Source organism: Mytilus trossulus, chromosome 3 (assembly GCF_036588685.1).
Source record: "Mytilus trossulus isolate FHL-02 chromosome 3, PNRI_Mtr1.1.1.hap1, whole genome shotgun sequence".
NCBI lineage: Eukaryota > Metazoa > Mollusca > Bivalvia > Mytilida > Mytilidae > Mytilus > Mytilus trossulus.
In genome coordinates this window covers 8,044,303-8,058,880 of record NC_086375.1, presented here as the reverse complement: position 1 = coordinate 8,058,880, position 14,578 = coordinate 8,044,303, and the positions used below count along the sequence as shown (strand labels likewise).

At 31.8% G+C, this 14,578-nt stretch overlaps 2 protein-coding genes across 4 annotated transcripts; one reads left to right on the top strand and one right to left on the bottom strand.

Annotated features, from left to right (window-relative positions):
- The first annotated feature begins 24 nt into the window (after nucleotides 1-24).
- LOC134710078 (molecular chaperone MKKS-like) lies at nucleotides 25-7,819 on the top strand. 3 transcript variants are annotated; one of them, XM_063570258.1, is made up of 7 exons: nucleotides 25-103; nucleotides 1,744-1,856; nucleotides 2,614-2,839; nucleotides 3,615-4,584; nucleotides 5,246-5,418; nucleotides 6,802-6,912; nucleotides 7,307-7,819. In XM_063570258.1, the coding sequence occupies exons 4-7, from the start codon at nucleotides 3,621-3,623 to the stop codon at nucleotides 7,727-7,729; spliced, it is 1,671 nt and encodes a 556-aa protein (XP_063426328.1). In that variant the 5' UTR covers nucleotides 25-103; nucleotides 1,744-1,856; nucleotides 2,614-2,839; nucleotides 3,615-3,620; the 3' UTR covers nucleotides 7,730-7,819. The 3 variants fall into 3 exon arrangements, with proteins under 3 accessions (XP_063426328.1, XP_063426326.1, XP_063426327.1); XM_063570256.1 differs by having other exon boundaries at nucleotides 2,614-2,851; nucleotides 7,307-7,817; XM_063570257.1 differs by having other exon boundaries at nucleotides 53-122; nucleotides 2,614-2,851; nucleotides 7,307-7,817.
- Nucleotides 7,820-13,859: 6,040 nt separating this feature from the next.
- On the bottom strand, nucleotides 13,860-14,544 carry LOC134709200 (DNA polymerase epsilon subunit 4-like). Its single transcript, XM_063569374.1, has one exon. It carries the CDS (start codon nucleotides 14,510-14,512, stop codon nucleotides 13,976-13,978), a length of 537 nt encoding a protein of 178 aa, XP_063425444.1. The 5' UTR covers nucleotides 14,513-14,544; the 3' UTR covers nucleotides 13,860-13,975.
- Nucleotides 14,545-14,578: the final 34 nt, after the last annotated feature.

Sequence of the window (14,578 nt, the reverse complement as noted above, 5' to 3'; positions counted from 1 at the left end):
TTACGTTTGCGCTTTTCCTAACATAAAATATACACTCATCACAAGTTTAATTATAACATTGAAGAAATTATTTAGCTGGTGAATTTGCAATCAGGCGACCAAGGTTATCAGATAGTAGTTGGGTAGTTGTAGCTTTTAATCTTTACCCAGATAAATGAACCTTGAGTCACTATTTGACAAATGAATTGGAGTCTTAACTACATTCATTGAGTAAAAAGTACATAATTTGTAAATTATATGGACAGAAATATATATGAGAAAATTATTTGGGGGTCATCTAAACTCCTGCTTAACTACATGTATACAGAAATTAAACTTTGAACTTCCATGTCTGATAATTAATTTTTGTTTAGGGAGAACTTTCAAATATTTCGATTATAAAAGCTTCTGCCTACTATTTATAAGGCATTAGCCCGTCCTCATCTTGAATATGCTAGTAGTGTATGGAACCCCCACAAAAAGAAAGATATTAAGACAATTGAAAATGTCCAACATATAGCAACAAAGATATTACCCAACCTTAAAGATTTGTCATACGAAAATTCCAACTTTAAAATTTAGAAGGCTAAGAGGCGACATGATAGAAACATACAAAATAACAACAGCATGAACAGGTGTATATGACTCAAAAGTGACAGAAGGTCTATTTACTCGTAATACCAGCTTGCCAACAAGAGGCAACTCTATGAAATTGGTAAAATATAGAAGCAGACTAGACATTTAGTCCAAATAATTATGACGTCTTGTAAGGCTATTATAATTTTTTTCTTTGACGCCTTACAGTCGAAGTAAGGCGTCAAAGAAAAAAATTATAATAGCCTTTCAAGACGTCATAATTATTTGGACTAACTAGACATTAGAAAATACTACTTTTCTAACAGAGTAGTGGAAGTATGGAACAGCCTACCAGATAACGTAGTGATCGCAAAGAATGTAAAGATTTTTGGAAATCGCTTAGACAAGCATTGGAAAGAACACCCAACGATATATAACTTTGACACTGAATACACCTATAACACCGGAAGTAGCACAAGTGTAGTTAGTGACGATGAACCAGAGCCAAATATAGAGGAGCAAACTGATCTCCTGCGTTTGGAAACACTTAGGTAGACTTAGGTAGAGAGCTTTCTGTCAAGTTGACCACCTTGGTTATGTTGGTTAAATATGTAAGAGGAATTATTAGGGGATATCTGAGTGTCTGCAAACCCCACATGCAGGGACCAGTAGTCAAATAGACAATGATCAATGAACTAATATATATATTTGTTTAAGGGCCAGCTTAAGGACGCCTCTGGGTGCGGGAATTCCACGCTGCATTGTAGACCTATCAATTGGTGAACTTCTGCTGTTGTTGGGTGGTTGTCTCTTTAACCATTGTTGACACATTCCCCATTTCCATTCTCAATTTTATTCATAGGTAACACATTCCTACATCCAGTTTTGTCTGCTGTTAAATGCAGTTACCTTACTAATTATTAGTTAACCTTGTTTTTTTTATTTATCTGTAATTCATATCATATCATATCATGGTGAGAATATCATTATTAAAAGTTACTTCATTTCTGTAATAATTTATACTGTATGCTTCTCTTTTATTTTCATATATTTTTTTCATAATTATCCACTGTCACGCCTTCATTGTATGTATGTTATTGTAGTTTGTCTTTAATTTGTAACCATTTATTGTTAATGCATTGGTGCTTTTAAAGTTATCATGATGATATATGAGTTATTTATTTTCAGATTTTCCTTTAAACTTTATGACAAGAGATGGTTGATGGATGACAAACTACTAAAGCACAACATTACTTGTAAATTAAGAAGAAGAACACAGAGATTGTAAAAATGTTTAAAAAGTATGAATTAGCTAGTATACAAACATGACAAAGTCAAATGAAAGTGTTTCATAATCCAATATATACATTTGAACATTAGTATTTCGTAAAAATTTCTCTGCAGACCACAGGACTAAGATTTTATCATACTAATTGATTTTTGTATTTGGGCACTCAAGATACTTTACCTTAAGTAATTAGACTAACTGAATTTAATTGTGCGTATTGTTATGCGTTTACTCGGCTAGAGGTATAGGGGGAGGGTTGAATTCTCACAAACATGTTTAACCCCGCCTCATTGTTGCGCCTGTCCCAAGTCAGGAGCCTCTGGCCTTTGTTAGTCTTGTATTATTTTAATTTTAGTTTCTTGCGTACAATTTGGAAATTAGTATGGCGTTCATTATCACTGAACTAGTATATATTTGTTTAGGGGCCAGCTGAAGGATCTTCCGGTGCGGGAATTTCTCGCTACATTAAGACCTGTTGGTGACCTTCTGCTGTTGTTTTTTTCTATGGTCGGGTTGTTGTCTCTTTGACACATTCCCCATTTCCATTCTCAATTTTATTATTGGTTTCTTTCTTTGCTGTTCACTGGATTTTATCTCTTTAAGTGAACTACAACTGTTAAAGTTTGAAAATCTTCTCCTTTCTTGAATATTTTCCTAAGGATTTTTTCCTCACTATTTTGCAGATTCTTCACATGTATCTGTTATTCCCTCTAGATGATGGATAACCAGTTGAAAACTTATTATAAAATTGATTTTATTTTGTTTTGCAGGATTTCAGCATCATTCTGGCAGCTGAGTAATTGGACAAATCAGAACAAAATATTTTCCTTTATTCTTATTGTTGGTGGCGGCTCCATTTTAACACTACCATATGCTTATTACAAGTACATGCAACTGAGCACTGGACAACAGAGAAGTGCTGAAAGACTAAGACAAATGAAGAAATTAAATAAAACAAAGAAACAAGAATCAGAGAGTTAGAATAGAAATAATGAGGTACTTGCTAAAGTAAGTTTTATTATTTTTACGTACGGTCCAAGGTATGAAATTAGCAGGGGCCCACAGGCCAATGGCCCCTAAAATTTGGTTTGGGCTACTCAAATTTCTGCTTTTCTTGTATAGAACTATATATATGGGCTACAAAATATAAGCTGTGGGCTACATTGCTAAAGTTTAAGTTCTATCCCTGGTACCCTATAAGTGGGGCCTCAGTGGATGACTGGTCTAATGTGGGCATGTAATTTCTTTTGTTTTATCAAAAGACTTTCAAGAACAATCAATTGAAATAAGCAGATAAGCATTTGTACTCAATATTTTTTCAAATAAAACAGAATATAGCTAGAGTGGGAATGGTTAGGCTGCCCATGGTGGGCAAGTGGAAAAAGCAAAATCCACCTGAGCTGTAGTGTAAGAAGATGTGACCTGTATGAATACCATTGAGACAACTATAATGTACCGGTATCCACCAATGTTTTAATGAAGCTAATGGTTATTGTAATATTATTCAAAACTCCAAACCTACACTATATGTTTAATGATAACTATATCATGTAATTGAATTTCGTATTAAAGAATATATAGGCATATAGAGTCAGAATGTTTTAGGAAATTTTATTCAAACCCAGGTGCAATTGGATATTTAATGTTTTCTGACATGAAACTAGTCTAAGTACATGAAGTAAGAGAAAATTCTAGATTAACTCAGACATTGATGTCATTTTAAAGGACCACTGTTTAATAGAGTTTAATAAATTGACATGTTTTATTGTAGATAATTATGGACCAATCAGTTGGAACTTTACAATTACAGAACCTTGTGAGTCCTGATATAGTAGATGCCCTTAATTTATTCCTGAAGATAACAGCATCATGTCGTAAAGGATGTATCCAGATGGTTCAGAATTCTGTTGGAGGTCATCTAACTATGACCTCTACCTCTTGTCGTCTGCTACAGTCATTGTCTGTGTCTAAACCTGTTATTCGACTCATTGTAACAGCCGTTCAAGGTCATCTTCAACACTTTTCCGATGGAGGACATTTTGTTTCTATGTTACCTGTTTTATTATTGACTAAGTCGATGAATCTTAACGTCACCAATTCTTACTTAACAGAGTTATATGACAGATTTTTAACAATAGTTGTTGAAGACATTACTGCTGAATCTTCAAAAATGAATATAGATATTTCCAGTCTTAATCAAATGACTAATTTTGTTAAAACTATAATTGGTAGAAAACCATTGTGTAAACTGAATTCATATGATTTAGATAACTTTTCTAAGCTTCTGGTCCAAGTTTTTGCAAGTTATCTCCCTTGTGAGGGAAGGTCTGGTAGCTGGGAAGAGAACATATATTTAATTCCAGTTGAAGGACTTCCTGTTTCTGATTCTAAATTATATCAAGGATTGCTATTACAAGGTTATCAACTTCCTCTGGCCGCTTTAAACAATGTAAAAAAAGTAAACAATCGGATCAATGTTGCCATGGTAACCATTTCCATGACAGGTGATTCAGAAGAAATTATGGATGCAGAATATGAAGTTTTTAATGAGCTGTCAGAAGAAAAAACAGTTTTAAGTAGAATAATGAAGTTTTGTGACAGATGTGCAGAATTGAATGTTGGAGTCCTTTTCTGTCAGAAAGTTATTCATCCTTCAGTGAAAAGTTACCTTTATAAACAGAATATTTTACCTGTAGAACGTCTTGGTTCACAGATGATTCCATTCATACTGAAATTAACAGGTTGGTAGATAAGGATCCATTCACATTATTAAGTACAGTCAAACCTTGCTGAGTCAAACTCGGTTGTGTCTAAAACTGTGACCAAACTTTGACTGTTGTTTCTTTACCAGCTCTATTGTAATCTTCTAAATTCCTGTCACATCTAGAGAATAATTAGGTAGATTCTTGAGATAAATGAGATGAATATTTCATGTTTTATGAAAAAGACAAAACTAGGCAAGATACCAAAGGCTAACACAAAATAGATAACCACTTGTAAGTCTATCAAATTTAGACAACATTTCAGCAAGAAAAAGAGGAAAAGCAAAACAATACAAAATTTCTCGCTACATTGGAGACCTGTTGGTTACCTTCTGCTGTTGTTTTTTCTATGGTCGGGTTGTTGTCTCTTTGACACATTTTTCATTTCAATTCTCAATTTTAAAGATTGAATATAAAAACTTGAGGGTTAAACTCGTATAGAATAAAGATTAGGACAAAGATAAATTATCTTACTTCAAAAGAATTGCAATACAATGTGTAGAGAAACTAAACATTTATTAGTTTTCACTGTATATTCTTTCCAGGCTACAGTAATAAATCAATAAATAGCCCCTAAGATTGCCTGAACTAAATATTCTAATAGGTTAATTTTAAACAGAACTTTCCATATTTATTGCAGGAGCACAATCTTTGAGAAGTTTTACTGTAATAGCATCAGATATTGGACACCTAGATTCTATAGAACATCAAAATATCAACAAAAAGAGTTATCTTTCCCTGAAGAGACAGGAATCTCCTGTTGGAACATTAAGGTTAACCAGTGATCATGAAGAATCAGTACAGGAATTAAAGGTTGGTTTCATTCGGTGGTGATGTATTGATGGTGCACATCTCCTTTCATTCAATTAATATTAATGAAATATGTTATTGAGAAAGTGATTTATGAACGTATGAATTGTAGCCAGCTTTCTCCAATAGTTAGTGGGCATGTTTTTAGAAAATTAAAATATTTCCTGAACAAATCTTCAGACCTGAATATATATATTACACTCCAGAAAAAGTTATAACTGAGAATTTGTAAAAACAATTTTCATAAATAGAATTTATCCAGGATATTGATTTGATATGGATTTTAAAAAAAGAAAAAAAACATATTAATATTTACACAACACATATGAGATGGCATACACCTTTAAATGGCTGTTCCACAAACATATACATGGGACCATGGGAAGGCACATCAAAATTTCAACTAAGGTTGGGTTCATCTATGTTATTGCATAATGAAAGTTTTAGTGTAATTTACATTAATTTGCCTCTACAGTTAGTTTCTCCATTTTAAAAGTGCCTTTCCTAGGTACCATGCGTGTTTTAATGGTACAGTCTTCAGTAGTTGCCTTTGAAATACATTTGTAAAATACGAAAATGACAACGCTATCAATATCACTTGAAGTTATTTCCTTTGTTCAACTTTACAGTTTCTGTTCGAAATCTAAATTATTCAAGTCTGTATAAATATACCGAGTTGGTGAAACATAATATTTTTCATTGCTCAATAAATAAGTTTACTTGTTGATCCGATGAATCGTGTTACCGTAAAAACAACATGATTTTATTAGCCAGTTTATTTTTAAATAATGAACAATTAATGCACTGATATTGCGAATTGAGTAAGTCATAACAGATTCTAATTGTGGCAAAATCGTCCTTGTTGAAAGAACACAATGTATGACATGACTGGACTGTAATAGAAACACAAAATAACAAGTATTTTCTTCATATTTTTTGGTATGTACATTTTATTTCGAAGATAATGGCATAATACAAAAACAAATATTAAAGATAATAATTATCTTATTTTAAATTATATTGTCGCATCTTTATATGTCAAAGAAAGGAAAACATTTGTTCAATTTTTAATACCGTGATTTTAAAGCACACCTGTGCAACCAAGATCAATTAAATGTTCTGGTCAATTATCTGGGTAATCCGATTATGTTGTCACACAATCATTTATTTTTAATACATCCGATGGACAATAAACCAATTAACAGCCACACAGTGTTGGGAGAGAATCTTTGGAGGATTTTAAGAGTGAAATCCACGGTACTCGGTGTGATTCTGAGAAACACGGAAATCAGAGAAAAAACATATCGAATCGATCCTCTTGAAGGGTACTGTAGAGATCAATATTTCTGAACAGTGTTTAAAAAAAGATAACTCTTATTTTTTCAGGCAGTATGTTCAAGTGCGCTACATTCCATGGAGAGATTAGCTTTCTCATCATATGTACTTCCTGGAGGAGGATGCTGGGAAATGAAGACATGTTTCAATCTCAGGAAAAAAGTATTACTTCTTTCAAAGATTTTCTACGATATTGATGATTAATTTATTTTCTTTGCAAAAATTCTGTGCTTTCTAGATATATAGTCAATACTTTCTAATACCCAACCTAATATATATCAGTATCAAATCTTTTTGTGTCTCTATCGTATCTCTCTACCTTTAGTTTGTTTCAACCAGTTGTAATGCGACTTGAACACAACTCTTTATTTCCACAAAACACAGATCAAGTTTAAATTGAGGTGGTGTCATAAGTAGAATTTATTTATAAATTGATTTTATTTAATCTTTAAAAGTTGATAAAACATTTTACTTGTTGGATGGCAAAATTAATATGAATAAAGGTGGATGTTGATATATTTACATCAGTATTTTTAATATGTTTTGTTTTTTACAGGTGCTGTCTGAAATGCCAAGTCTTGTTGAAGAGTTTTATTGTACAAGGTCTGCTATATTATCAGCATTAGATGTGGTTTGTAAAAGTTTACAGAATATTGCAAAAACTGTTGTCAAGGACTCGGAAGATGGCAAGACTGATTGTACCTACCATCATTTTTGGAAAGTTCCAAAGGAAGTTGAAGAAGGGGAGGTAATTTGCAGTTGTGGAATATATAGTTTGGAAACTACAGAACTGGTAGACTTAGACAATGAGGATCTTGGTAACCCAGTGAATACTAAACTACAAGAAGATTACAACACTTCAGTGATGAAGAGAACTATAGTGATAGATCAGTTAGACATGTGTGTCAATTCTGTGAACACTTCTTTACTCACTGCTAATGCATTACTAACTACTAACTTGTTCATTTGTGATTCTTAATACAGGCAGTGGACAATAGTCTTTAGTCAGATATCTTCTGGTTGTAAAAAATGGTTATTTTTTCTCACAAAATCATGAAAGTAATTTGCAAACAAAATAATTACAAGAATTTTTTTTATTAAGTTTTTTACACATTTAATTTGCAGATGAGGTAGCCAAAAAATTTGTTGAACAATATAATATCTTAAAAATAATAAAGAGTGCTTTGTTGAATGGTTAACTTTTGTAGAAATGAAGATTAATTGTTGGGAAGATAATAAGCTTATCATCAGGTCTTACAGAAAATAAAGATGAAAATAAAATAAAATATTAGAATACTAATGTCCACTCACTGTATTAATGAATGGGTGTTTGAATGTTTTATAAACTGTAAATTCAGAAATTATTTTGATGTTTTTATTATTAAGAAAAATATGATCGCAATAATTTGAATTCATATTTAGAATTTTTATGCCCCATTTATGGGCATTATGTTTTCTGGTCTCTGCGTTCGTCTGTTCTTTTGTTTGTCCTGTTTCAGGTTAAATTTTTTATTGAGGTAGTTTTATGTGAAGTTGAAGACTGGTCAACTTGAAACAAGTAAACATGTTCCTTATGATATGATCTTTCTAATTTTAATGCAAAATTATAGATTTAATCCCATTTTCACAGTCCACTGAACACATAGAAAATGATAGTGGGATGGGGCATCCTTGTACTTAGAACAAATTCTTGTTTTTATATGAATTAAACAGGATTTTTTCTCAACATCACAAAAAAAAAAATTGCATCTTTAGTCATAAATACACACATTAATTTCTAAAATTACAGTATTTGGATGAGTGGATGAATGTGTTATAATTCATATTTAACTTATTTGATAGGTTATAACACCATATTTTGCTTAAGTTTGAAAGACAAGAAAGAGTAGATGAGTAAATTAAATGATATATAGACAAAAGTGGTCTCTAAACACAGTAGCTCCAAATGGAAGTTTTTTTGGTTATTGGAAGCCATATTTATTGTGTGAATCAGCTGAAAAATATGCACCATATTGAATACAGGATATGCCTTAAGACATTTTGTGTTCTTGCATATCCTATATTTAATGTAATAAAAGAGTAATTGTAGAATCTATTGTATGTTGAATCAATTGGAATATAGAAAAATAATATGGGAAAATTTGTCAGTTATAAATCTGGATATCCCTAAAAGTCATTAGTGAATTCATTTCAGGTATACTGGTAGAGTATTGTATAATTCAGTACTATCATGAAAGCTTTGTGAGCAAGCTAGTCTTTGTTTTGTGAATTTTTCTTTTTTTCAAGAGTCATTGAATATTATGTTTTTCACATTCATTGTTTTGTCTTGAGAGTATTTTGCAGTAATACAGATCTTTGGTATTATTTATTTGTTTCACATTACAAAGAAGCTGTTGCAACATGTGAAGACCACTACTGTAGTCGATATTAAAGTTGCTGTTAGTTATTATTGAATTATAGAATAGGAAATAAATGTTCAAATTAGCAACATTACTTGCAGTTAAATCCTAGATTTGTTTTTAAATGCAGTGTGTATTTGTTTTAATATTCTGTGTTTAATTATACTAACAGGTTCTGTATATCTGCATTTTGGGCTAATATAACTTGATCTGGCTATATATACTAAGGGCTGTTCCAGAAAATACTATGCCCCCCCCCCCCCCCCAGGGACGGCACTTTTTTAACCCCCACCACCCACAGAAATAAAATTTAATTAGAACAGCACTCCCTTTGCATTTTGGTATTTCAAATACAACCACTCACATAATATTTAAAAAAATTGCCTTCCCGGGGGGGACATAGTATTTTCTGGAACAGCCCTAATCAGGATATACAAGAATTATCTCCCTTTAAAATGTTCAGGCATGACAGTGCATAACTTAACAGGGTTCTAAAGAAAAATAGTCCAATGGCTTGACATTTATTAAGTTTTGTTAGAATTGTGTTTTCATGAAAAGGTAAAAAATTAGTAGAATTTAAAGTATTTCTTCTTTAATTATTTCTGCTAAATAAAAATTTTACTCTACAAATTCTAAGGGAGATAATCACAATTGAACTTAAATAACCAAATTGAGCTATATAAGCCTGAAATGCTGTTTTACTGATTCTGACAATTGAACTGAAACCATGAGAAATAATGTAAAGAGAAAAAAAAGTTTGTTCCACAATGCCAGTCTTTTTATCGTCATTCAGAGATTAATACTGTTAATTTTGAAATAAAATTATATTGATTTAATTACTTGAAGTTGTCTATTTTTTATATGCCCAACAACAATACAACTTTACACTAAGACAAGTACTTGGACTAAGAATATTCACTCAAATAATCAGTTTCTTGCACTTTTTTGGTCATCCTTGAGGATATTAACTTTGATATTGTCATATTGTTTTATCATGACAATTTACAGATCAAGTTCGAATTTTGTTCTGATCTTTTGGCATCTTGCTTAAATATGTTGATTTGAAAACTGGTAAGTTAAAGTCATACAACTTTAAAACAAAGATAGCAATTTCATTGTTCATGCGATTCAATATTGCAAAGAAAATATATGTTCAAAAAGTTATCAACTTTGCTAATAAGATGTCTATACAGGTACAAGCTTAAGGTATTAAAGTAATAGACATATTAAAATAAAGATGAACCAAAAACTTCCTTCAAAATATAATGGATGAAACTTGAAATTGAACAGATGTCTCCATTGAATGCCTGAAATTGTGACAGAAGGATAAATAAAGAAGGGTGTTGAAAAGGAAGTAAATTTTACCATTGTGAGAAAACTTCAAAATGTATATATAGGAAGAATGCAGTGGAAATATCTACGACAGTTCTCAGGTAAATTCATAAAAGCACCATATGCCTTATTTTGGATTGTCACACAAATATCAACTACATACAGGTGTTATAGGATAGATGCTAATCAAGTTGGTTGGACCTTATCTTGACTATTTAATAAAAGACAAAAAGCATTTAAAAAAAAAAATCTTTTCTGCAGTCCTAAATTCTAACAAGAGTGTACACACTGAAATGTCTCACCTTTACTACCCACTGATATTATGTTGATAGTCCTAAATATAAAGCTTTACTACAACTATAAAATAAACTTAACATGATACAGAGAAAAGTGAGCTCAAGGTCATTTAAACCAAACAAGCAATCCTGTACATCTTAATATAGTTGACCTCTTGCGTACACTTTATCAGAAACAGACTAAACCAATAAAACTAAACATTGACTAATTAACCATGAAAATGAGGTCAAGCTTCAAGGCAGACATGTACAGCTTACAATCCTTCCATACAACAAATATAGTTGAACTACTAGTTATGGTTTAAAGAAAAACAGATCAAAACACAACAATTTTACACTGAACAATAAACTGTCAGAATGAGGTCAAGGTCAAATAAACACTTTGAGACTGATATGTACATCATTAAATATTTCCATACGCCAAATAGTTAATCTATTGCATAAAGTATGAATAAAAAGGACCAAAACTCAAAACAACTTTTGACTACTGAACCATGAAAATTAGGTCAAGGTCAGATGACACCTGTCAGTTGAACATGTACACCTTACAACCATTTCATACACCAAATACAGAAAACCTTTTGCATGCAGAATAAGGAACACAGACCAAAACACAAAACTTATCTCTAACCACTGAACCATGAAAACGAGGTCATGGTCAGATGGACAAGTACACCTTCCAATTCTTCTATACACCATTGGTTATTATATCTGAGATAGGGACTTGACCACAAAACTTAACCTTGTTCACTGATCAATGAAATGAGGTGGAGATCAAGTGAAAACTGTCTGACAGGTATGAGGACCTTGCAAGGTATGCACATACATTGTACCAAATAATTGATATAATTATCCTATTACTCAAAATAGAGAGAAATAAAAATGCAAAAAAATCTAAAGTAGTCACTGAACCAGGAAAATGAGGTCAAGGACAATGGACATGTGACAGACAGAAACTTCCTAGCATGAGACACCTATATACAAAGTGTGAAGAATCCAGGTCTTTCACTTTCTAAAAAATAAAGCTTTAAAGAAGTTAGTTGATGTCGCCTGATTACTATCCCTATGCTAAGCTTTCTTTAACAAAAATTACTCTCAGAAGAATTGTTTTTCCCTCCAGTTAAGATGGTACCAGTACTTTTACATATTTGATGAAGGTCCTGCATATAGCACAAGAACTTGTTGATGTGATTTGAACACAGGCACTCGTCTTAGAAAAAAAAATCCTATATACAAGTCTACAGTCATTCCTTTAGAAATTTTGTAATTCGTTGAACAGTTGAATTCGTGGTTCTCTTGTATCCATGAAATTCATGAAAATTGGTATCCAAAGAATATCAATGAATCCACAGTATAGGATTTTTTTTTCTGAGACGAGTGCCTGTGGATCTGAATCTCTCTTTGGACTAGGCCAACAAGCTGAATCAGACTTTTTAATGTGTTACATGTATTTAACAATTGCAAGGTAACAGTCTAATGGAAGAAATATCAAAAGTAAATTAACAAAAACAGAGACACTATTCATTAAGCCAACCCTAGAAATTTAGACATGTTAGATAAGGTAAACTTATCAATGCTCTTAAAAAAAATATTCTAAAAATGTTACCAATCAACACTGCAATAAGACATGTAAGATCTTTAAACATTGTTTATAATTGCTATATAATAAATATTGATTTTTGCTATGAGTAAATTAAACCCAACATATTATTGTATTCTAATATATACACATTCATAGTTCTACAATCTGTTGATACCTGTATTTTGGCATTGTACAAGGTTATGTTTTTCGCTGACTTTTACACTAAATCCATAGGATGTTGGGTGTGTACTGATTGATAATTTAGTCTTGGATACATGAGTTGTTTTCCAAGTTGTTCATGGCTTTGAACTAGCTGTCTATTATTCTTTCAGATCTTGGCTTGGTGCTATTTTTGCTGTGGTAATGTACTTGCAACAACTGATTTGTGATTTTGATACTTGTTTTTCTGCTTTGTATCTACCCAACATGCCTGGTGATGATTTTTATAGTTTGTTTATATGTTGTGCTGTTACACCACTGCTGAGGATAGGGGAGGGTTGGGCACCCACAAACATTTTAATCCTGTCACATTCTGTAGATGCATGTCCAAAGTCGGGAGCCTGTAATTCAGTGGGTAACTTGATGCTTTATATATCTATAAAAAAAATCTTTTTCATTGTTTTTTACATAAATCAGGCTATTCTTTTTATTGTTTGAAATTGTTTTACGATATTTAAACTATACAGTATAAGTTTTTCTCATCCTCCATTGTTGAAGGCACCATACAGTGACCTACATGTATAGTTGTTAACTACTTTGTCATTTGTCTTATTGGCAATCATACCTCATTTTATATTTGCTCTTATTAAACATTGTTTTTTTAGTTTTAAATACTGTGTGCTATAAAGCAAAGAAGCAGCAAATGTATACCATTTTTTTTACAAGCCTTAGTTTGGGAATTAACTCACATTTGAAATTAACGTGTACACCTACCACTAAACCACAGTTATATAAATAACAAAAAAATACAGTTAAAGTATAGATATTATTTATTTTACAGTACATGAACCTCGTTACAATTGTATAAACTAAAATTTCTTTAAGTACCTTGTCACACATGTCGTGCATGTACACACATTTTTATTTTGGACTCTTTCAGCAAGTTCATAACTTAAGAGGTACAAACTATTATATATAAATGCATTTGTAAGTGTATCTGTCATGTCTGTTCAGTTTTCTAGCTTTAATACACATCTGTGGAGAGATGTCTCATTGGCAATCATACCACAGCTTCTAATTTTCATATTAAATTCATAACATGGCATACAGTCCGTCTTGATGTACAGTTTGCACTAGTAACATATTTTTGTTACATGTATGTATTTATTAATTTATATACCGGTAAATACAAATATAAATGTGTAGAACATGTTTACATGGAAATGTTAAAAGAATTAACACAAAAAAAAAGAATTTTAGATATATGATTGACTTTAGCTTGAATGAACGTTAATAACTGTTACATTGATTGATATGCATATAGCTATAGTTGTTTGCCCATTCATTAATCACACAAATTGTCTTTGTACTGTCCCTCACAGATTCATGGAATTAAACTGATTTGTCAGTTCATATAATTCCCCTATACTCTATCATGTCTATATTACAAGAACTTGTCAATCTAATGTTCCTTCTAAAAAGGCATAGCCATCTCTGGAATCAAGCACTACATCAAGGTCTTTTCTTTGTAATGTTTTTCTTTTACTGTTTAACGTGGTTACAACTGCGTCTTTAGAAATTGCTCCGATAAAAAGTTCTGTTGCTTTACAAAGTGCGACAACTGCTTCCTGGCTCGCCAAAGTAACATCAGGATCGGTTTTCATTATCACCTTTATGCGGGATAATGGCAGTCGCATTAAACGTTCATTTGAGTTAGGTGACTTAGATTCGCTAGTCCCTGAAGGTTCATTTTGATCTTGTGTGCTAGAGTTTTGTTCTAATATTTCTTCTTGATCTTCATTTGTTTCAGTTTCTTCATGAGTGCCATTCTCGATTGCAGGAATATTATCTGATACATCTTTTTCTGATAAAGATTCATTTTCTAAGTTTGTTGTTTTATTTTCATCACTGTTCTTTAAATGACTAATGTCTGTCTCATCTTTTTGTGCTATTGTTTCTGTTATGATTTCCACAGTTTCTCCTTCTCCCGCCATTTTATAGAATTTGAGAATCAAATGCGGACCAACTCTGCAATTTACTTCGATTGTTTAAACTTCTAC

Excerpts from the sequence above, each read along its gene's own strand:
- LOC134710078 (XM_063570258.1), top strand. The coding sequence starts at position 3,621 with ATGGACCAATCAGTTGGAACTTTACAATTACAGAACCTTGTGAGTCCT. Across the intron at positions 4,585-5,245 it reads ATTCATACTGAAATTAACAG|GAGCACAATCTTTGAGAAGT; the intron begins GTTGGTAGATAA and ends TATTTATTGCAG. Across the intron at positions 6,913-7,306 it reads GTTTCAATCTCAGGAAAAAA|GTGCTGTCTGAAATGCCAAG; the intron begins GTATTACTTCTT and ends TGTTTTTTACAG.
- LOC134709200 (XM_063569374.1), bottom strand. The coding sequence starts at position 14,512 with ATGGCGGGAGAAGGAGAAACTGTGGAAATCATAACAGAAACAATAGCA.